Source organism: Annulohypoxylon truncatum (assembly GCF_022578515.1).
Source record: "Annulohypoxylon truncatum strain CBS 140777 unplaced genomic scaffold F4807scaffold_30, whole genome shotgun sequence".
NCBI classification, from domain to species: domain Eukaryota; kingdom Fungi; phylum Ascomycota; class Sordariomycetes; order Xylariales; family Hypoxylaceae; genus Annulohypoxylon; species Annulohypoxylon truncatum.
The window spans coordinates 429,197-450,721 of NW_025953816.1; the positions used below are offsets into that span (position 1 = coordinate 429,197).

Here is a 21,525-nt window from a genome sequence, read left to right on the forward strand (position 1 = left end):
AGGCGAAGGCTATAAAATTTGTATTGGTATGTTTGACATTCACATACATTGCCAACTCGCGTCGTTGCAATGAGTACCTAACTACTTACTGCCCTGGATATCTGGAAAAAGAAAAAAAGAACGAACAAAAACCAAAACCAACAAGAGGTGAAGTTGGAAAAAAACGACCATCAGAGTAAACATTCCGTCCAACCTTCGATGTGAGAGGCATTGTACAAGATAACGACGCTAAATTCGAGCACCGCTAACGCCTAGCTGTGAATCCAGTGTCCTTTTCCCCATCATGATCCCTCCCCGAGACGCCCCGGTTCAAAATTTCCGCGGTAGATGAGTGGTTAGATATTGCTTTTCCCTCTCACCTCGCCCCAATCGGCTGGCATGGAGTTTAGAAATCCACCTCCTGTAGATATTGGTAAGACGTATCTGTCAATACCGGGATGTAAGACGAGTCTCCGAAGGGCATTTCGGACACGGCTAGTTGTGAATCGCCGCTCGAAAAATATCCAAGATCTCCTATCGTCCCGATTCGGCGCGGCTCTTCCTTTTTGAACGAGTCCCAAAAGGCTCGATCGTGAGCTTCGGCGGCAATGGCAGTAGTATCGACCATTGTCTCTGACGTGGGATATACCTGAGCAGGTGTTGGCTGTTGTCGGATATTGTTACTGTGATACCTCCAAGAGTCGGCGTATGCTTCGGGTTGGGGAGTTGGATACCCTGCTCCACTGCTAAACGGACGCCCACCATCTGGCGCCGGCATAATTGGTGTGTGGTTGATCGCGGTAAAAGAACCGGAGGCGGCGGTTTTCGAAGCTTGGGTCGCTGCAGATGCATTCACAGCATCCGTCCCTCCCACCGACAAGTGATTTACTCCGACCGTTAAGGCTGGATCAGAAGTATCACCATGTTCATATTCATCAGGTCGAAGAATCCCGAAGTCCTTCAGTTTGTAAGTCATAGGTTTGTATTCTTCCAGCCCACCACCGGTACCACCCTCGCGAACCCGAGATGTCGTCTCATCTGTCCCTGCGTTCTTTCCGGCAAATCGATGATAGTCCTGCTTGATTGTGTCGAAATACTTGTCCATTTGTTGCAAGATCGCCACGTACGTACCAGCCATTTTGAGCCACATCGACATCTTCTGAAGTGTGACAGATGCGAATGCTACGGACCCACGCCTAAAAACGTCAGCTACAGACTCGGGTTGTCGAGTGTCTTCGAAATCATAGTCTAGCATATGCCTCTCCGTGTCCATTTGGGGGAAGTGCTCGGCATAAAGTCCTACAAACCCGGCCGTCCAAATCGCAAAGAGCACGATAGTTGACTGCGGCAACTTATCCTTCCTCTGGCATATGTCGATCAAGTCGATAATATCACGGGCCGCCTTAAATACATGCTCCGCGCTGGCTATCCAAAACCCTTCGGGGGGAGAGCCGTATTTATCCTTCGGAAAGGTTGGATTATCGAGCGGTCCTTCGGGTTTTTCACACCGAATAGGGACGAAGGGTATATATTCACGATGCAGCATGATTAAGCAGACGGATCTGAGCATGTGCAGCAGCACGTACGCGCTGGAAGCCTGGTGGTTCTCATGCTTGAAGTAGTTAGATCGTGAAAAGGTGAACGTGCCTGGAAGCCCGGCATCAAACTCGGCGAGCTTCTCGTTAAGCTTGTAGAAAGTGCTGTCTTTGGTCCATGGCGGGCGATCCCTTTCCGTCTTGTTAAGACGACCACCGTCTGAACTAAATCTTGATACCTCTCCCCATAAATCCACCAACTGAATAAATCGACTTAGCACACTATCGTCCATGCCGTGCCGTATTTTATCCTCGAGGAAGCCCGTCGGAACTTCCATAGCTAAATCGAATTTATCCTCGGAGCACGGAAGCTGGATATGGATATCTTCGGGTCGTACAATAGACATTCGTTCCTTGCCGCAGGAAATCATGCGATCCAGAATGAAGCAGCTAAACATCGTCCGCCTCCTAACTTCTTTATCTAACGCAATTTGAGATTGATGGCACGAGTTTCTATTCTGAAGCTCAAGAACTTTGGCATGGGGATCTCCTGATTCAGGAACATCACCAAGTCCAAGCCTCAAATATTGCGCCATCCTGATAGCAAGGCCAACGTACATCCAAGCCCCAAGTCCTCCGGTTTTAGGTCGCGTCTGACTCCATTCGTATAACCCTAGCATGAGTAGCGCCGCTACCCTCTCGACGGACGCAGCTTTCATTGCAGTTCGAAGTGGACCCAGGGCCATGGTAAGAACATCGGCATAATATTCGGAAGCGGCAGCGGGGTCAAGTTGCGTCTGAACTGGTCGAGTCCTGGCATTGCCAGGTTGATTATTGCAGATGTGAGCGAGATACTTGACGAGATCCGGGTGAAAACGTGCGGTAAGAGTTAAAACACCTAGCAGTACCAAATTGAGCTCCGAATTTCCTTCTGGTTGGGAGGCTTTAAACTTCCGGCCCAATTTCTCCTTCATCGTAGGTAGGTGTAAGAAAGAAAGCTCTGGAGCAAAATGTAGCTTATAGAGATCCAATACTTGCTCCCATAAGTCTTCTGTTAAGAAAGGTGCCGAGAGCACTTCCTCGGCATAAACGCTCGCCCTCTGATTATCCCCTTTAGATATGTCGTCTATCTTTTTAAGCTTCTTTCTATCGGAACCTCCATCTCGTTCCTGTCTAACTCCTGTGGGCGGCTCGGTTCTCTTCGGAGGAACGGGATCGGGCAGTTTGAAAACGCATTCTTTTCCAGTTTTGATGCAGCTATCGCAAGGGCTAGTGCCACCATTGTTCTCGCCTGAGATAATCGTATTAGCCAATGATTACGGAAGCTGCAAGTCGACCATAATTGTTATAATGTGATGGTGAATATTACAGAATAATGGGATTTCAGAAGATAAGCAATCCAAATAGGGAATGTTCTCATTCCCTTAATTGCGTGTACTCGACGGAAGCGATCAGGTCCTTGGGGGATTGACATACACTTTATTTTACTCTTCCGACACCGTGTGCAGGCGATGCTTGATCGCATGGGGGGACGCATCTTAGGGGGTTTCTTCCCCTCAAGATTTCCTGCTACCATGGCCTTTGTCTCGTCATCCCCCAGCCCCCGAGCGGCAACACTTCCAAGGACTTCTATTCGTGCTGCGTCGGTAATCAGGAGTTGCCGACCTGGAGGTACCGGTGGAGTTGGAGGTCTGAGGCTACTATCCGGGGGAGAGTATGTCTTTTCGAATTTCCTCTGCGGAGTGGCCTGATAGTGTGCTATATTTGAAGTTGCATCGGCGTCCGACCGATCAGGAGGGGAAAGTATCGACTGGATGCGGATTGGAGTAGAAATTGTGGCGGCTGGGTCTAGGGTAGACCCGGGATATTTAGAGGAAGCACAAGCGGCCTAGCAGGCCTTTCGAGATGACTCGCAGGGCGGATTGTGCCGTGCTATCGAACACGATACTTCGAAAGAGTGATAAAAATCAAGCGGGAATGACAGCGTTCGTATTTTTTAAGGGAGCTAATGCCTGAGTAACGAGAGACCTAGGCGTTTGTGCTCTAGAGATGGCTTCTAGGTTGTATTTCGATGGTGTTGAATGGTTAGACACGATTCCCGGTAATGTGCTACAGCGTCGAAGAGCTGCGACTAGCCGCTAAGGGCGCGACCTGTCGACTACGGTTGCAATTTTTTGAATATCGTGGTTAGAACTTGTGACTGCCAGGAATTGCCTTATCCTTGTAATGTGACAGAGCAAGCTTCGTCCTTTAGAATGCATACGCCATCAAGCAATACTGGTACGGGTAACAAATTGGTTATGTGGTTATGGGCAAGAAAGTAAGCTAGAGGTAGTACCGGCAGCACGTATTGGCAACATGGAGTTGGAAATAGTTCGAGAAGACTGCGGTCGTACTAAAGTCTGGAATGTGGAATATCATGGATGGATGAAGGAAAAGCCCAAGCGCAGAACGCCTCGCGAATATGGATTTGACATTTGGTGGGCGAGGATAGTTGGGATGGGTTACAATGAAGTTACAATGAGCATTGGAGGAAGGGAAGAAGCTCTTCGTTGGCGGGTAAAGCCAGTCTAGAAGGCAACCTGAGAGGGACCAGGATTAAAGTTCCCCGGACGCGGACGGGTCGGGTAGGGTCCAATCTACACGAGCTAACAGAGTTGAATGGCGGACGAGGACCGGCTTCTTCGAGTAAACGTCCAATGAACAGGCGACCTAGGTCCTGATCGAAAGCGCCCATCTAGCGCACAGGCCGCGGTTGCTGGCCCCCGACAGGCTCATATGTACGTCGCAGCGGGGATGGGGTGTTCCCTAAAATAATAATAATAATAATAATAAAAATAAAAAAAGACAGCCCTGGAGGTGCAGATTCCATGGTCGATGATTTGACCGGCCTGCGAGTTGGTGTCAATGATCCTACGAGAACAAGGCTGCCGACGCAGCGAGGCGTTATAGGTTACGCCATCTACAGCAGCTATAACGCTGCAGAATAATTAAAAGCAAACGTTGTGGATCGTGGATCGTGAAACCCCATGGTACCTAAGCCGTTTGCTGGAGGAATTAATAGTGGTAAGGTTGTGTTAACCTTTTGGCATGTCCACGGGCCGATGGCACAGATATTACCCATCCGTCAACGTAAAAACGTAGTCCTCATATGTAGACAGTTCCGGTTTCCTTATTCGCCAGGGACAACAATTGCCCCGTCTCCTTGCTTTCGCATGACAAAAGAGGAACCAGATAAACCGAGCTCTGAGGCAATAAGCCACTGTAAAAGCTTCTATTCTGACCACCCAGTTGCCAGCGTCCCAAAACTGTTGGTAAGACGGGACACGGTAGTGCTTAGATACCAAAGCAGGCCTAGCAAGTCTAGGTAGGTATATGCCGAGTTGGCTCGATAGCCTGCTTAGAAGGTCCCAACACTGCGGTCTTATTTTGGGATTAGATATCAGTCTATCATTGTGATTTATAAGTCTGGATGTGGTAGGCTGTAACGTTCCTCGGAACGTAACTGTATCCCGGTCCAATCACCAGCGCCTGCATCCGCGACCCGTGGGGGCGCCGATTTGGTGCAAAGCGGCGGAATGTGATCTCCTTTATGATTTATCAACCCAAGAAATTGGTATTCGAAGGATGTTGTGTGAACACATTGGCAACCAGTTTTTTCTTCTCTTCTCTCAGTTGAAACTGAGGTGGTCGGCCCGATCCGACCCTCGAAAGCGTGATAATTGGCCTCGCGCCATGTCTTTCAACTGCCGAGGTAGGGGCACCTAGGTCTCTTAGCTGCTTAGATGTTAAAACTCCTCGATGGATGCTGTCATAATATGAAATTCTCAAAATTTGGCAACTGTAACGAATTTCCTTTTACGCCCCCGATCTGCATATTGACTGCGCGGGTTAGCTTCAGATGAAGATAGAAATCTCATCTCGTATCTTGGTTCCGATTTTGTGTCGAGAGGTTGAGACCGGGTAGTGAGAACCTTGGAGCGTGCCAATTTAAAGCCTAGAGGCGTGGCTAATATCCATGCCCAGTGCCCACAGACAATTGTCTCGAAATATTTCCTCTTCGATGACTAGACTAAATCGTCTCGGCCGTCTTGAGCTACATACCTTCCTCTTTCCGTGCGAATAAGATGCTGCGGTTTTGATCTTTTCATTGCCACCGACCTGGTATGATGATTTTGGCGATATGCATGACAGTGGCTAAACAGGGTAAGAATTGTCAAGGATTCACTGTTTTTGGTCACCAACACATTTTGTTCCGACTGTCCGCATTCATTACCGGCTGGGCAAATGTTGGATGGTTTTCCGTGATACCAACGTCTTGTTCCTTGTTGGAGAGAGGTGGAGGACTTTTACTCCACCGTCCGCCCTTTTTTCCCTTAAGATTCCCCTCAGCCCCTCAGCCCCCCCTTCCCCCACTTAAGAACATTGAAATCATAAGTTGGTCGAAGTTGCCCCTCATCTCGTAGATATTTGTAGATATTTGCGGCATTACATAAGAGGGTACACAATTATGCCAACAATGTACCTAGGTAGGTATGTATCTACTATCCATAACTAAGTATATAGTACCTGGTATATTATTATGTATGTATACTGGATTATATACATAAACATGCAAGTCGTACCTACCTACACATCGGTGAGTTAACAATTTGGAAATGTGAATGTACTTATGTATATGCGGATACCTATACATCTACACGTGTATTTATTTTGTACCAAGGTACGCATGACCGGTCTGGAAAACTTCGGCAGCCGCTTAGGGAGGTAGATGCCACTTTTGGAGTCCTCTTGGAGTCCTCTTCTAGCCCCCTTTTACCTAGCTCATATGCTCTTTTTAGAGTAAACTTAGAAGCAAGGATCTATTGTGGCGATCACATCTGAACCACCCAATGACGTCGACTGTGAGGCCTCTCGAACATAGCAAGTCCCAGCCTTGTAACCCACACGGCGCTTGTCTCTAAGCGCTTGAAAGTTGTTTCACTCCAATGCCCAGATAATACAGATAATAGGGTACCTATTTAAGATATTTATGTAGGTAAGTATTTTAGGTAGTGAATCATGCTCCATTCTGCACGGAATACGCGAGATACAGCATGGAGTCACTGCCCATGGTTTGTCGCTAATCTTTGTTCCTGTTGGCCGCGCTAGAGTTGCCTGCGTATCACCACGCTCAGCACGCTTCCCAAGGGATATATGCCAAGACGCCGGTATCTTGTTGAAACTTGGAACATAGGTATGACACAATAGACACCCAAATACAAAGGTGCTCACTACCTACCTATTGATACTTGACTGTCCTAAAAGAATCAATTCCTTCTCCTTATCTCATCATAAGTAATTTAGAAAAGATGGCGTCTGGACATAATGTAAGTTGGCGCGATTTGCACCTACGATGTAATGCGACGCTATAGTCTGACATACTGACATACTGACGTCGAATTACCAACAGGACCCCAAATTATTATACGCCATCCCGGGTGTCTCGGCCTACCACCTCGCCTATGGCAAAGAGGAATTGCTCACGCCCGCCGGGCCGCAGACCTTGTCATTGCTGATGGTCCCAACATCTTCTCCTTACGCCGATCCAGCACTCGATAATCAAGATGCGCCACCGGAGGATTTCTACCTCCATCTCCATCTACCACCCGAATTAGACATTCCCCTACCCGCGACCACCCAGATCTACCATCAACCACCAAGAAGCTATCTCATCCCTAGATGGGACCTTGGTCCTGATAGCGGCGCATTCACGCGCATCGAATTCCCCCCAGTTGGCAGTCGCAAGGGCCTTCAGGAAGATGTAGATACGTTCGAGACCATCTTAGCACAGTGCACCGCGTTTCTCGAAAGAGCCCCTCCACCAAAGACTACGCGGAAGGAAAAGGAGAGGGAGAAGTCATCCTCTCCGACGTCCCCAAGCTCCAGAAAATCGTCACCGACAACTTCAAAATCTAAACCTACGTCAGAGAAGCTTCCAGCATACAACCCTGCTTCATATAAACCTGGAGAGGGCTACGTGAAAGGCAGTCAAAGCTCCCAGCGAGGCGGCCAGATTGTGTTAGTAGACGAAGAAGATGGAAGTGTGATAGGGGAATTGTCAGAGGGATACCAGGTCGTTGACTCCGACGTGAAGCCGGGTTCCAAAGGTATGGATCAACTTCTGGATTTCTAGGCGGCCAAGAAAGCTAAATGCGATTGCAGATCCTGTTGAGATCACTCTTCCCGAAGAAGGCAAAAATCAACTTGCGGTTGTCCCAGCATCGCCTGAGACTCTAGAAATAGAGTTACATCCGGCTTACCAGAAGTCATTCCTCGTATCGAAAGCAGCGTACGCGTCCCGATTGATCATTACAACCTCAGACTTCGTATCAAATGCTATGATGAACGGGTCAGATAGCTTTGTCAAAAAGACTAAGCCTGCCGGTGAAGCGGTAACTTTCACGCCAGCAACGCATGACCGCGTCCGCCGGATAGGGAAGTTTTCAGGCGGCGTGGCTGACTTGTCGTCTAAGACGGTAGGACAGGTCACCAAGCTGGCTCAGAACGTGGGAGCAACCATCTCAGGGCGTGGTCCTAAAGAAGGGAAAAGGGGGTACGGACCGGATGGGAAGCCACTTGAATCGTTTAAACCCGGCCTACTGAACAAGAGTCTAATGGCTTTCGCGACCGTTACGGACGGAATTGACCATGCAACGCGTAATATCTTGACTTCAGCATCATCGTCTGCGACAAATATGGTCACTCACAAATGGGGTGCAGAAGCGGGAGAATTATCGAAACATCTGGGAGGTAGTGTCAAGAATGTTGGCCTAGTCTACATTGATGTGACGGGGGTCTCTCGAAAAGCCGTCATCAAGGCCGTTGGAAAGGGCATGGTAGTTGGAAAAGTGAAGGGAGGTGGCGAAATTATCGTGGGAGACGATACCTCAAATGATGTTCCAGGAAAGGGACCCGATGACTCGAGAACTAATCTGACGCCGGACTCTGCCAGCAGCGGGGGCAGTGGTAAGTCAAATGGTAAGGCACAAAAACGCTAACGGTTCATAAAATAAGATTTGGTATTAATCAATAGATATTGTACGATTACTATTATATTGACGACTTGAAGTGAAGAGAACTCTAAAAGTAAAGGATCATTGATAATGAAATAAACCTCCGTGGTCATGACCCATGGATGATCCCTATGGATGTCACGTGATACTCGCATTAAGCATGACGCGCTTAGAGTGAAGCAGCTGCGAAGGACGAGTAAAAGAATGACACGGAAATAACACTGTATCGTAACGCGAAACTCAATTACCACCCTTGGTACGTATCAAATTAATTGGTTGGGGGTTTTCTCTTGAAACTCTTCAGATGAGATGATGCTTAAGTTCCCAATTGATCCGAACTACGTTAGAAATAACAAAACAACAACAATACAATAACAAAACACATTGCTCTTGGATTTGAAGATAGGTACCTAGGTAGGTACATATCAAAGTACCTGGCTTCGCTCCGTCATCCGTCATCCGTCGGTCCACCAGTTGATGTCCACAATACGCCGGACAACTCGCGTTTTCGCCCATTCAGATGTGTCGCTACGAATGTCTTGGTTCCATCATTCTCTTGATTCAAGATATCGGCGATAAGATCCGGTCTAAGGAACCTCCACATGTCTTACAAGGGTTGGGCTCCCACTTCTAAGCAATCCTACCGCCTCCGTCTCTAACGACTTCGTAGCTCATCGGCTCCACAATGCTCCATGAAATCTTGCTCTCCCTATCGGGGCACCCATCGCCTTTACTCAGGACCAACTATACCGATCCCAAGGCACAGTCCATCATCTCGCCGCCCGAGAGAGAACTCTTGAAGACAGCTGGCCATCTAAGTGATCTTCATTGCAAACTTATAAGTTACACTGCACAGATCAGCGCATCTCATCCTTCAATAATATGTCGTGCAGTATCAACGGCTATCAACTCCCTTTACCTCAATGCCTTTCAGAGGAAGGTCTTAGAAGTGGAAGATAGTGTTCTTCGGAAAGATGCTTCCCTCGTTGGCGCTTATAACATTGTGCCTCTGACCGCGGTTATGGGCGAATTCTCAGACTGGACTCGCAGGATGGAATGGCTTTGGGATCTAGTCCAATTTATCGATAGAGAGATCGAGGGTTCGCCATGTCGAGGAGCGCAACTTGTCAACAGGCTGCGTGCTGAGCTTCAGACTGGTTATGCTGACGTTGGGGAGACCGCGCTCAGTCTTGTTCGGGTCGCCGAAACCGCATGGCTAAAGCAGGTCTCAGCTTGGGTCCTCTATGGCAAGATACCTGCATTCAGCGACGCAGATTTCTTCATTCAGAAAGATGAGGATGACGAACAAGTAAGGGCCTCCAATCCCCGCATACCTTGTAAAAATATCATCACTAATATGACTAGGGCTATTCGATTAGACATGGGTTACTCCCGTCATTTGTAACATCATCAACGGCTTTATCGATGTTATTCATTGGAACATCATTAAACCGCGTAAAAACGAAGAGTAGTATACAGTCAAGTAACAATGGGCTCGACCATCTCTCATCCCAACTCCAGACTCTTGCAGATGTATCATCACCTATCAACAGTGTAGCATTCTCAAGAGCTATCACATCAATCCGGCTCACCTTATCTCGGACGACTCTACAGAAACTCTTACCGTTGGCTAAGGTTCTTGAGATGTTAAACCTCTTTCGGGACTTCTTCCTAATCGGCCGTGGTGAATTTGCTATGGCTCTCACGCAGCAAGCCGATGAAGTAATCCGCAACCGCTGGCGACGTGCCGATAACCTCGCTTATGAAAAGCGGTATGGGCTTAATAACGTGATGGTCAAAGAAGGCGAAGTTGCCGCGGTTCTGACCAAAACCTGGGCTTTGCTAAGCTCGATGCAAGGTCAACACGCAGATGAAGATGAAGGTCTTGAAATAGCACGCGATCTGCTACGATTGAATCTCTCTAAGACCAAGCCACCAACCCCTAAAAAGCCCAAGGCCGGTGTAAACAACGAACAGCCAGGCGCCATCGCAAACACTCCATTTCGAAATTTACTTTTCTCCGTTCCCGTCGTCCTCACATCACAGTTCCCGCCACCGCTGGACTTATTCTTAACTGCGTCTGATGTACAGACTTATACCTCTATCAATTCATATCTTCTATCTATCCGCCGCTCCCACCTCCACCTCACAGACTTGTGGAAAATAACGTCCCTCCGCCGGCATCACCCACCACCCCCTAGACCTCCCTATAGTACCACGAAAGGCGGCGTCGCAAGAACGAGGGTCCTTCGCGAGCGCTGGTCCGCTCGTTCCTCTACGATGCGAGGTACCTGGAGCACAAGCAGCGCCGCGATATTCTTCTTGGCGGAAACCGAGACATATCTGCAAATTGAGGTCGTCGAAAGCCTCTGGGACGATTTCCTCAGTTGGTTGACGGGAGAAAGCGAGCACAACGGGCATTACAGCGCTCCATCATTCAACAGCCATCCCAGTGATGCCAATGATACCCCTGGTGAAGACCACGCTAGTTCCTCCCAGGACAAACCGAAAGAGACTCAGACCCAAAATTCCAGCCCTGCCCATCACGACCCGCAGACGCTAGCCACTGCCCATCGGCTGTACCTCCGGACGCTCTCCCGGCGCCTCCTCCTAACGCGGCCCTCCTTTACGGACGCCCTGTACGAGCTGCTCGTCCACGTCGACCACCTAGTCGCGCTCGTCCACCGCCTGCACGGGATATGGACGTCGATGGACCTGGAAGCGGACGAGGGCGTCGTGGACGCGTTCTCGGACCTGGCTACCGAGGAAAAGGACGTGCGGAACAATATCCGTGACGTCGAGCGCCTCGTCAAGAGCAATATCGAGAACGTCATCGCCACGCTGCGCGGCCTGAGCATGGACTCCGCGTTCATGGCCGAGCTCGAGGACGGCGGCAGAGGAGATGATGAGGATGAGGATGATGGCGTGGGTGTGGGTGATGAGATGATGCTTGGCGAAGGGGGTGGGTATGTGCCTAGGAGGACGGGGGGTATTGATAGGTTGTTGATGAAGCTTGATTTCGGGGGATGGTTTGATGCTGGGAAGGTGGGGGCTGGAGATGGAGAGGGGAATGATGATGATGGGTTTTGAGATGAATTATGCTGTTATGATGCTGGGTTAGGGGAGTAGTGAGAGAGGATAGTAAATTGTACGATGTTTTGCTATTGAAACACTTTACCTAAACCCAAAAGATTGGGCTGGGATAAGTTGGTTGAGTGTTTTGAGGGCCAAGATGCGAAAGCTGCGTGGGACTTCTATTAACTTACAACAGGGTATCGGAAGAGCAGAATAGCTACCTGAAAGTAATGCTTACAATGGACCATCGAAACACCAAATATGCATGAAGAAGGCTAGCGATATATCAAATATGGAGGGTGGTCAAGCGAGATTGCCTTGATAATAATATATGTAGTTGTATGTACACATGTGTTCTCCATACAAAGCATTCTGCTGCTGAAGAAACAGCCATAGCCGTGTCCCCAATTGAATACAAACGGAAAGCAATAGAAACGATACTAGCTAGTATGTGTTAAGGTATATGTAGATATAACTGTTCCCTGCGACGAGGACGCTGATGAGGATATAATGATAAAATCAAAATTGTAACAGACTTGTACACTCCGCAAGCTGATGCACCGACCGATGCCCAAATACTCCATGTTCCATAATCCGAAATACAAAGGGAAGTAGATATATGCAGACCAGTCCAATATAAAGCAAGTATGCATGCGCCGTTGCCAATTGCCATTGCCGCTGCCGCCCAATGCGATGCATACCTCAAACGATATATAGTAGTATAATATAGTATAATTGATGCCCGAACACCGTGTAAGAAAAAAAGAAAACCGACGTCAGGCCAAAAGATGTTGACCAGAACGAGAGAATTTTTTTTTTAGTAAACATGAGGAAAAATGTATGAGGGAATAAAGATAAGACAGTATAGATGAAGCATAACTTTTAGTAACATGAGATGAGACGCTCTTTTGTCATTCATCAATCGTCGTCCGATGTTTCGAACTTGAGGCAGTGCCTTTCGTTTTCTTCCTTCAACCCGTAAGCTGGGGATACGGTGCTGTGTGAAATGAAGGTGTTTGCCCGCGGGAGTGTATCGTCCGGGGTACCGTAGTCATTAAGATGGTGTGTTGGCTGAGGTATTCTTTTGTCGGTATTCTTGTGTCAATAGACTTTTAGTAAGCAGCGACGGGTCGCTGGTGGAAGCGTAATGGACTCGGATGGTGCTCCGAATTCCGACGGGTAAACATGTGTTGCATGAAAGTCTTTGGGCTGACGACTTCAACATCCAGGGATCTGGACATGAGTGGGATCCCGATCTTGCGGACCTTCTTCGTCTGCCAACGTTCCTTGATGCAATCATCAACAAGTGCCATAAGACCAGTTGCGACAACAACACTGTAGTAATAATTAGTATGAGTTTTGAAAATAGATGAGAATTGAATCAATTGAGACTTACTCGGCAACATCAGTCACAGCTTTGACCAACTCAGGGTCGCTGATCCACATGTGGCAAGGAGGTACCCAACCGCCGGCTTCCTCGTCAGCCTCGACTTGGTTTGGCGATCGAGTTTCTGGCACGATGTGTGCTACAGGTGAATGGTTTTGACCATCGCGGAGAAGGTGATAAGAGACGGAATCTGTGAGCTTGTCCACCACTCTCTTCCAAGAGTACTTGTGACCCCACCATTCGAACTCGTATCTCTTCGTGTTCCTGTTTCCACGCCGCACCACGTCAACCCGCGCATAGTTGGAGAACTCGAGTTTGATCATGTTCGTAGCCGTTGGGCGAGGCTTCTCCTTCTTGCTTTCGATGGAATCGGCACGGGTAAGGGTATTGGAAAAGACGTCGTCAACCTCGACCGCAGCAGAGTGGCTTGTCCCTGGTCTGCTCTTGGAGGAGAAGACCGAGCCGCTGGTGGGGATGCGGCTGAGCGTCGGTCGTCTCGTCAGGGACTTCACTGCGGTTGATACCGACCGCTGTAAGTTAGGGCGGGCTGTATCGACGTATTTGCGTTTCGAGTTGCAAATTTCACGTCCAGAATCTCTGCAATACCGCCTGAGAGAAAACTCGCGCTTGTTCAGATCGTACATGCGTAGGTGGAAGAGTTGTATGGTCTTTTTTCGTCTGCCCGTAACGACTGTGTCTACCCTTAGGTTCATGTTTCCATCCGACGTAAAGTCGTCGTGACGAATAGTCAATCTATTCATAGACGGAAACAGGCTGGCGAAGTCCTCGGGCGTCGAGGGTCTGACATTGATATCCTCGATCTCATGTCGGTAGGCAGGTAGCTGGGGAATATCCGAGAAATACTGACACTCTTCCGACTCCAAGTCATCCTCATAATCTTCACTTGAGGCCTGTGACGAATATGTGTCGACTGATGACCGCGGGTATATGCTCGTGGATGAAGGCAGGTCCTCCTCGTAAAACCCTGACTGGAGCCTTGCAGCCCGAGAATCCGAATCCTTCGTGGATGGTCTAGGGCTGTCATAGAGAGAGGTAGGGGCGGTACTCCGAGAGTCATATGAGTCGGCGCTCCGCCTCGTATCCCGAGTGCTAGCGGTATGAGTAGAGTAGTCGGTGTCTCGCCTTCGCGTCATGTTGGTGAAAGGGGGGTACGAATTCATGGGGTGCTGTTGGGTGAGTTTGGGAGTAGTAGGCATGGATGATAGTAGGAGGATAAAGGGTCAGTAGTGGACTCTTATATCTATCTAGCTGGCCGGCTGGAAGATATGCGCGCCGGGTCGATCTCAGGGTCCTACGCCGCGCAGTCGCGAGCGGGACACTTGGAATTCAAACAGTGGTGATTCGACAAGAGACCCACTGAGGCCTGATAACAGATGGTGTTGATCTTTAGACGCAAGGGTTTGTTTGAGAGCTGCTCGACATGCGGCCAAACCGGGGAATAAAGGAGGAAGCCGGTAGGATGTATATATGGACAGAGGGGAGAACAGTATGGACCCTATGATTTAATATGTAGGGCGGATGAGAATGTATGGACGAAGAAGAGGACAATGGATATATGGATGGATATGGAGCGGGAGTTTATGCACGAGAGTCTGGACGAGATCCGTTATAAACGAACACATGCTACTGGAGCAACCTGGCACAACAAGAGAGATATAAGGTACGGTGGGACGACGAGGGGGGGCTTTGACTTGAAGATATTGGTTGGAGCTGAGCTGACGAAAGACAGACGCCCTCAGGCGGAGGGGATAGAGGGGTGAGTGAGTGGGAGACGAGAAAAAACAGGGGATGAAAAAGGCGGCGCTACTAACCCTGCTAAACCCTGCAAAGCACACTGATACCTACTTAGGTAATTGTCGTGAAGATAGCTGCATATACCCAGCATATACCCAGCATACGCCGTAGGTCCCTCCTGTTGGTGGGATTAGAGAGAAAGGCGAGAGCCTAGCCTAGAACTGCCAGACCACCCAGGAATCTTCCGCCGGGCGAGTGGGGGGATTTTCTGATTTTCTGATTTTTCTGACAGCCAAGTCCCAAAGTCGAAAGGTGAAAGGTCAAGACTCAAGACTCGAAATGTGGCACCTGGTACAGGCACGGCTACGCATGTCCGGCATGGCATGTACCTGCTATATTGGAAGAAACCACGCTTTCTTCGGAGTAGCACGATACTGGCTCTGCTTGGGGGGAGACATTCAATTCCCATCGCCCTCCGTTGCACGGCTTTTAGGTATGCCCCGAATAGTGGCGAGCTTCGTCGCACCACCATCACGCTACACTGGCAATTTCTGCAAGCTCGCCGGCGATAGAAAACAAGAAGCTATCGCATTAGCTTCGTCGCTTGTAGGTATGTAAGTTAGCTGTAAGTCTTTAAAGCCGTGCTACAAGAGTGACGATATCGTCACGAGGTCATTCTATGTTGTTGTCCTCTTTTTTACAGATTGTACGTGGGGGGAGAAGCGAGAGTTGTTAGTAAGAACCTTAGGTAAAGTAAAAATCTCATGTTAGCGACTTTTTTTCGCCAGGGTTAGCTTATAGTAGGTAGGTACCTATGTACACTACTATTATAGGTACTTACGCTAAGTACGTACTTACAGTTTGGTCTCTTCGCAAAGCTAACGGAGAGTACCTGCTCTACTATAGTACCTACGTAGGCAAGTAGGTAGGTACCTACACAGATCTGTTATAGGCAGTTCTTGCAGGGAATTACTTGTACTGTCTTATTCGACGTACCCCCGAGGGGGTACTGCGCTTTAACTAACGAAATGGGCAGAGAGTTGCGAAATACCCGAAGTACTTCCGGATGGGTGGAGTTTGCTATTAAAACCATGTATATAGGTATAAGTAGATAGCCCTTATTATTACATACAATATTCATCTATAAGTAAGGCAGCTATCATAAGCCCTATAATGCAACAAGGTAGCTTGTATTTTATTCAACTAGAGGGTATAGGATAATCTTCGGATACTTTGCAACTCTCTGCCCATTTCGTTAGTTAAAGCGCAGTACCCCCTCGGGGGTACGTCGAATAAGACAGTACAAGTACCACTTGAGAGCAGCTTCCATCTTCAATTCTCGGGTGGCATCATCGATTGGAAGGAGAGACGAAAGATTTCTAAATGTCCTTCCAACTTGTTTCTAACTCGTGCGCCGCAAAAAATTTTCTTTAATTTTCTTCACAATTCTCAACCAATTGGCCTCTACAATCCCTCACAATCCACGCACTGTAACTTGTTCTTCGGCAACTCAATTTCGTTCCACGGCAGCTTACCTGAGCATCTCTTACCTGCAGAAGAATATGCCATTCTGCCATTCCTAGTAGCCGTTCCCGGGCTATAGTGGGCTGACCGTACCACTGTTGGTTAGCCTTGATCGAGAATATTCGGGATAGAGAAAGAGGCTCAGAGAGACAATGTCTACAACATCCTCGCTTGCAGCTCCATCTATCCCGGCAGTCAGGTAGTCGTTGGTCCCGCGGGATGACGGGTGCTCGACCAATGCGACGGGAATCCCATAAATTTCCATCTGTAAAAGCCACGAGTCCGTCCAGCGAGGCGCATGTGTGTGACGAATTGCCATGTCACCGCGGGATAGGATCGCAGCAAGAATAAAAGAAAAAGAGGATCTCAAAACGGAGCACTCGAGAAATCCCATCTACCTTGGAACTAACTACTCCTGCATCGTGCTCCGTTATGACGTTGTAGTGATGACCGTATACTCCATAGCCCATGGCAGTTATGGTATTCAACTTCGGAACTGTTTGCGGAACTGCATCGCCTACCCGTTTATTACCAAACGTCGTACACCACCGTCGTCATTCCTCCCGTGTGCCGGCCCCGGTAAGGGAGAGAGATAGCTGCGACCTGCACGCCCGGTAAATCGCCTACCACCCTTACCATCTTTAGGTCGCTTGAGTCTGGGGTGTCGCTCGTGCCCAACCAGAACGCCTCGTTTAGTACCCAGGCGAATACATCGTGTCCATCCATATCAGGGCTGCAACTTTTGATTGGCACTTACCAACAGTTCTCTGCGTTGTCGACAACGTTGGTTCATACTCAATCTGTTTCTAATTCCAATTTCTAACTGCCACGCCTGGGTTCTAGATGCTGCGATAGAAAATAGAAGCACTACCCAAGATGCCATCGCACCTCCATTACGCCTGGCCAATACATTCGGCTGGAGGGTTCGCCCAGGTATGGCATTGGACTTGAATCTTTCACTCACTTGCATATAGGGGTAATTATTGGACCAAGCTTTCCCATTAGAAGGCCACCTCAACAGATTGCGATCTTAGGTGTGTTTGCCATCAATTCCCGGACACGCGATTCTTCATGGACGGAAGTGAGGTTGCCAATTTTTTAATGCCCCGTGTTTCGTCGACAGTCATGACAAGCTTCTTACTCAGTCGAAGCAAGGAATATCATTTCCATGTTGTACAACGCTGCGTTCGCTAGTGCCCAGTTCACATGGGCGTCAATCACACGAAACATCTGTCGCCATCAATCACCATTTCTAACGCGCTTGTCTCTGTGCGACAGCTGGTGAGCTGCCATCGGTTGCTCCAAGAAATCTTCCAAACTCTTTCCGGCCTGGTCTCAGCTAGTGCATCTGTTCCTGCCGTTTTTCTGGTCGTCTGCAGGTCGTCGAATACGGGCCACCGTGTGTGTCAATCGTTGATTCGCCGGCGGAGCCTGGCATATTTGGACCCAACTTCAACGTCAGATGCGAAGACCCATGCGCACAGAGAGGCTCACGCACGTGCTGCCGACCATCCTGAGCTTCTTAAGCTTGTCTGATTGATACTTGCTAAGAATGAATTACTAGGCCCATTTCCGTGATTGGCTATCTAGGTCTCCTTCCTTATCCTGAGGGCGAAGTGTTGCCGAAGAATGCAGCGTGAGAGATCTCCTCTAGTTAGGTCACCCTGCATACCTCCTAGGCACCTGAGTTTTCCAAGAATGGAAATCTAGTTCTTCGGATACTTTCTCAATCCGCATTTATAATGGGTCTGGCCGATGAGCATTGGTGCCATCTATGTCGATGTTAAGACTATGCCACGATGGCACGGACAAGCTGGATCCTGCGAGGATCTCGGTCCTACAAGCTACCCGTTAGACATCGATGCCTTAGAACACTAATGTCCTGCTTGCTTGGTTTGAAGCATGTTTTTCAATGCTCGTGTCTTGGAAAAAGGGGTATGTGGCAGTTCATCGACAGTCGAGGAGCGATAGCTCGCTCTCGCCGTCGACGATCTTCACGATGCCAACCTCTCGATTATAGCCTCCTTGCCGATTAGCATTGATCTACCCTTTGTCTCGTACGCGGCTCCTTTCCCTGCCTCATACCCCACACACATGCAGGTTGCCGAAGTCGGCACCCAGATCGTTGGATACCCTATATGACCGGGTGTGTTCCCCTTGACGCAATCGCCCTACTTTACCAGCAACTATAGCCCCTCCCCTTAAACTATGTACCTTGGGCGATCTTCAATGTTGGAAGCTATGTTATAGATATGGCCCGTACTCTTTGCGGAGTACGACTTCACTGTCTTTCCGGGGTCAATTGAGAAACCGTGACGTCGCTGGTACCCGTATTTACAGCAATGGTTTTAAGCCTCGTTCATTCTAAATATTCTTGTGTATTCTAAAGTCTAGTCGACGTAATAACCGCTCGTCTTTGACAACTCAGTTTGCTACATTTTGTAATTAAGTAGGGTGCTTGCAACGTCGTCTTCTGGGAAGTTTCACGGCGCATAGAGCGGCAACATTGGCAACGCTTTTCATGAGTCCTACGCCCAAATATGCCCGAACGGCAAGCTGAGACCACGGGTAAAGAAAAGAAAGGACCTGGGTTACCAATTGGCAAAAAAATATGGGCAAGATTCTCAATGTCTCCACGTCTTCCTTGTCAGCCCACTAGGTCGGGCATAAGGTTCTTTTCCAGTGGGATTTGGTAACCAAAGAAGATTCAGGGTCTCCAGGACCCGTGAATTTGAATTTCAGGGGGAGCTCCCCAAGAGTTAGTCGCTCCAATTGACTCCTCAAAGATAAGCAACTCACTATTTGATCCCTCACGGTGGCTCCGACCAACACATGCGTTGCTTTTCTCCGATATGCTCAGAGATGGGAACGTGGGGAGCGCGGGCGTCGACGGGTATTGGATAATAAATATACCCCGTAGTGAGACTGTGACCCTGCGATGCAAGATTCATCCTATCGGGGTCCCTCGGTAAATCCAGCGGACAACTCTCAGAGTGTCGATTAACGTCCGAATTGCCTCTCTATCTACCTTGTTCATACCCCGTTGCGTTTTGCGCATTCGATGTTACTGGCTGTTGACTTTCCACAACTTTGGAGGCTTAACCTGTCAGCACGGTTTCTCAGCGCCATTTTCCGGGTCATTTTCGCCATGGAGTGAATATATTCCGCTTTCTTGCAAATGGCTCAGTTAAGAGTGCAGTTAATTCGTCTTGAGCTGAGGCGGTTTATGTCATGATGGGGTCGGCTTAGCAAACATCGTGAAGGGAACATTGGCTTGCTTACCCGACACCTATCCGACCTGCTTTCGTCTAAAAGACGTGGGTCGCACTCGAAATACATTGGACACAAGAGTGTTATAGCCTCTAAACTATTGGCTATAATCTACGCTCTAGACCGTCGCTCGTTACGATCGCCACCTTTGGCGGCTCGGGATATTCTCCGATGACCTCCTGTCTTACACTTTGGTATCACGCTTTGCTGAATTGCGAATTATTCGCGACCCAAGCCAAAGGCTCGGACCACCCAAGAAGGCAAAGACCTGCCGCTTACCCTCGAATCCGCGTAGCCCGATCGTCGCGGTCATAGACGGGATCCGTATCGTCGGGACTAAGGTTGTAAACACGTCCAACACCGGCGGGATAAATAGCGATGGGAGTAGCTTACGGTTCGTGTTATTCGCCTAGGACGCTCGAACACATGATCAGACGTGCTTCCAGATCAGATTCTCACCGCAGATGCTAGCGTCACGATACTTTGAGCCTGAGGATCTTAAGACTAAGCTTGCAACAAGACCGGCAAGGCACGCGAGACATACAGATCGAAGAGAGTCGGACACGCTCACACATGTGTTTGTAAGACGCTCTCGATGTTACTAGATAGTACGTTCTAGCGAAGTCTAGATGCTAGACCCAAGCGAGATTTGGTCTCAGGTGTCCGCGCTCTTGCGCTCTCCGAGCCAGCCGTAGTCCGAAGAGTGTCGGCGGCCGGAAAAGAAGACAGGAGGAAGTAGAGGCGGCACGACCTTAGGGCATATATGTCATTATGCAACCCAGTGCTTACAGGCTTACCGACGTTTTGCTGGCCGAGGCTTAGATAAGCATTGGGCAGGATCGCATGTTTGACGGGTTCATTTTCTTCCTGCAAGATCGCGAGAGATGGTGATTACACCTAGATACCTAGTAACAATAAATTAATGACGTCCCCTTCCCTAATTTCGCTTGCACCCATTCACCGGTGCCCCTAGGGCTGTCGTACACCGAGAGTTCATCCAATGTACACATAATTGGCCAGATCCCGACTTTCCGCTGAAGAATGAATACCTAGGCATCTCATTCGAGGTGATGACGTAGGGTATATCATCATGCCGCCGCCCGCCGGTTCTCCTTATTCTAGACGAGTCCGCAATGGAAAGTATAGACGTGTCGGTCTTAGGGGATAGGAGTACGACATAATTAATGTAGGCGTGAGGCATGAAATCTGGTCCATACATAGGCCATAACCCCGTACTACAGACGTAATCTCGCTTCTTTATATACGATGTCGCCATAGGAGAAAGGGAAAAACAAAAAAAACCGATCGAGGCAGAGATAACGTACGTACATGAGGCATATCATACGATCTCGTCGCCCTTTTTTTTTTCTTCCCCTTCCAAACCCCAACCCTTGCTGCATGATCAAGTGACCTACGGAGACGCCACTTTCGTAAACTCGAAACACAAGATAGACGGCTACCTACTTATTTTCTCCGCGGTGCCACTCGATTCGTTATATGTGTATGTAGGTACATTGGCCTTGCTTGGTGTATCTTGTGCTAGGTGCGTTGGGGATTGGGGATTAGGATTTCTTTGGCAAAATTGAGTCAGGGGAAATATGACGAGTAGTTTTTTTTTCTTCCCCGAGGACAATGCGATCCGCCTGTCTCCATCACCTTAGGTATTAAACTCTATAGATAGGTAGGTAGGTAGATAGTTGTATCTCATTATGCAGGCAAGTAGTTAGAGGAGTGCCCTACGTGCGCATGTTCATGCTCACTCCACCACCATACAAGAAATGCTAGAGTAACCAAAGATAGTAGACCGATTATCTTTCGACTTCACACTAGGAAACCCGGGTTCACAATAGCCACCATACGTGAACGAAGTTATCATGGTTCCTGTGGTAGAAGAAACATCATCCATAGCTATGACTAACATTGACATGAACGACTTTGACTCCTC

The 21,525-nt window shown here is 48.7% G+C and overlaps 4 protein-coding genes across 4 annotated transcripts; 2 read left to right on the forward strand and 2 right to left on the reverse strand.

Annotated features, from left to right (window-relative positions):
* Positions 1 to 385: 385 nt before the first annotated feature.
* Positions 386 to 3,051, reverse strand: F4807DRAFT_453141 (fungal-specific transcription factor domain-containing protein; the record flags this gene model as incomplete). Its single annotated transcript, XM_048000417.1, has 2 exons — positions 386 to 2,805; positions 2,991 to 3,051. The coding sequence occupies 2 exons, from the start codon at positions 3,049 to 3,051 to the stop codon at positions 386 to 388; spliced, it is 2,481 nt and encodes an 826-aa protein (XP_047851607.1).
* Positions 3,052 to 6,355: 3,304 nt separating this feature from the next.
* On the forward strand, positions 6,356 to 8,684 carry F4807DRAFT_437057 (senescence-associated protein-domain-containing protein). The gene is made up of 3 exons (XM_047999010.1): positions 6,356 to 6,883; positions 6,967 to 7,663; positions 7,719 to 8,684. The coding sequence occupies exons 1-3, from the start codon at positions 6,866 to 6,868 to the stop codon at positions 8,552 to 8,554; spliced, it is 1,551 nt and encodes a 516-aa protein (XP_047851608.1). The 5' UTR covers positions 6,356 to 6,865; the 3' UTR covers positions 8,555 to 8,684.
* A 119-nt stretch (positions 8,685 to 8,803) lies between these two features.
* F4807DRAFT_437060 (Spc97/Spc98 family protein) lies at positions 8,804 to 11,937 on the forward strand. Its single transcript, XM_047999011.1, has 3 exons — positions 8,804 to 9,184; positions 9,240 to 9,878; positions 9,935 to 11,937. The coding sequence occupies exons 2-3, from the start codon at positions 9,255 to 9,257 to the stop codon at positions 11,657 to 11,659; spliced, it is 2,349 nt and encodes a 782-aa protein (XP_047851609.1). The 5' UTR covers positions 8,804 to 9,184; positions 9,240 to 9,254; the 3' UTR covers positions 11,660 to 11,937.
* An 819-nt stretch (positions 11,938 to 12,756) lies between these two features.
* Positions 12,757 to 14,185, reverse strand: F4807DRAFT_453144 (uncharacterized protein; the record flags this gene model as incomplete). The annotated part of the gene is made up of 2 exons (XM_048000418.1): positions 12,757 to 12,979; positions 13,041 to 14,185. 2 exons carry the CDS (start codon positions 14,183 to 14,185, stop codon positions 12,757 to 12,759), a joined length of 1,368 nt encoding a protein of 455 aa, XP_047851610.1.
* Positions 14,186 to 21,525: the final 7,340 nt, after the last annotated feature.

Bases quoted from the DNA above. Each gene is read 5' to 3' on its own strand.
- F4807DRAFT_437060 (XM_047999011.1), top strand. From the start codon at position 9,255: ATGCTCCATGAAATCTTGCTCTCCCTATCGGGGCACCCATCGCCTTTA. The intron at 9,879-9,934 runs GTAAGGGCCTCC...TAATATGACTAG, and splicing joins AAGATGAGGATGACGAACAA to GGCTATTCGATTAGACATGG.
- F4807DRAFT_437057 (XM_047999010.1), top strand. The intron at 7,664-7,718 runs GTATGGATCAAC...ATGCGATTGCAG, and splicing joins CGTGAAGCCGGGTTCCAAAG to ATCCTGTTGAGATCACTCTT.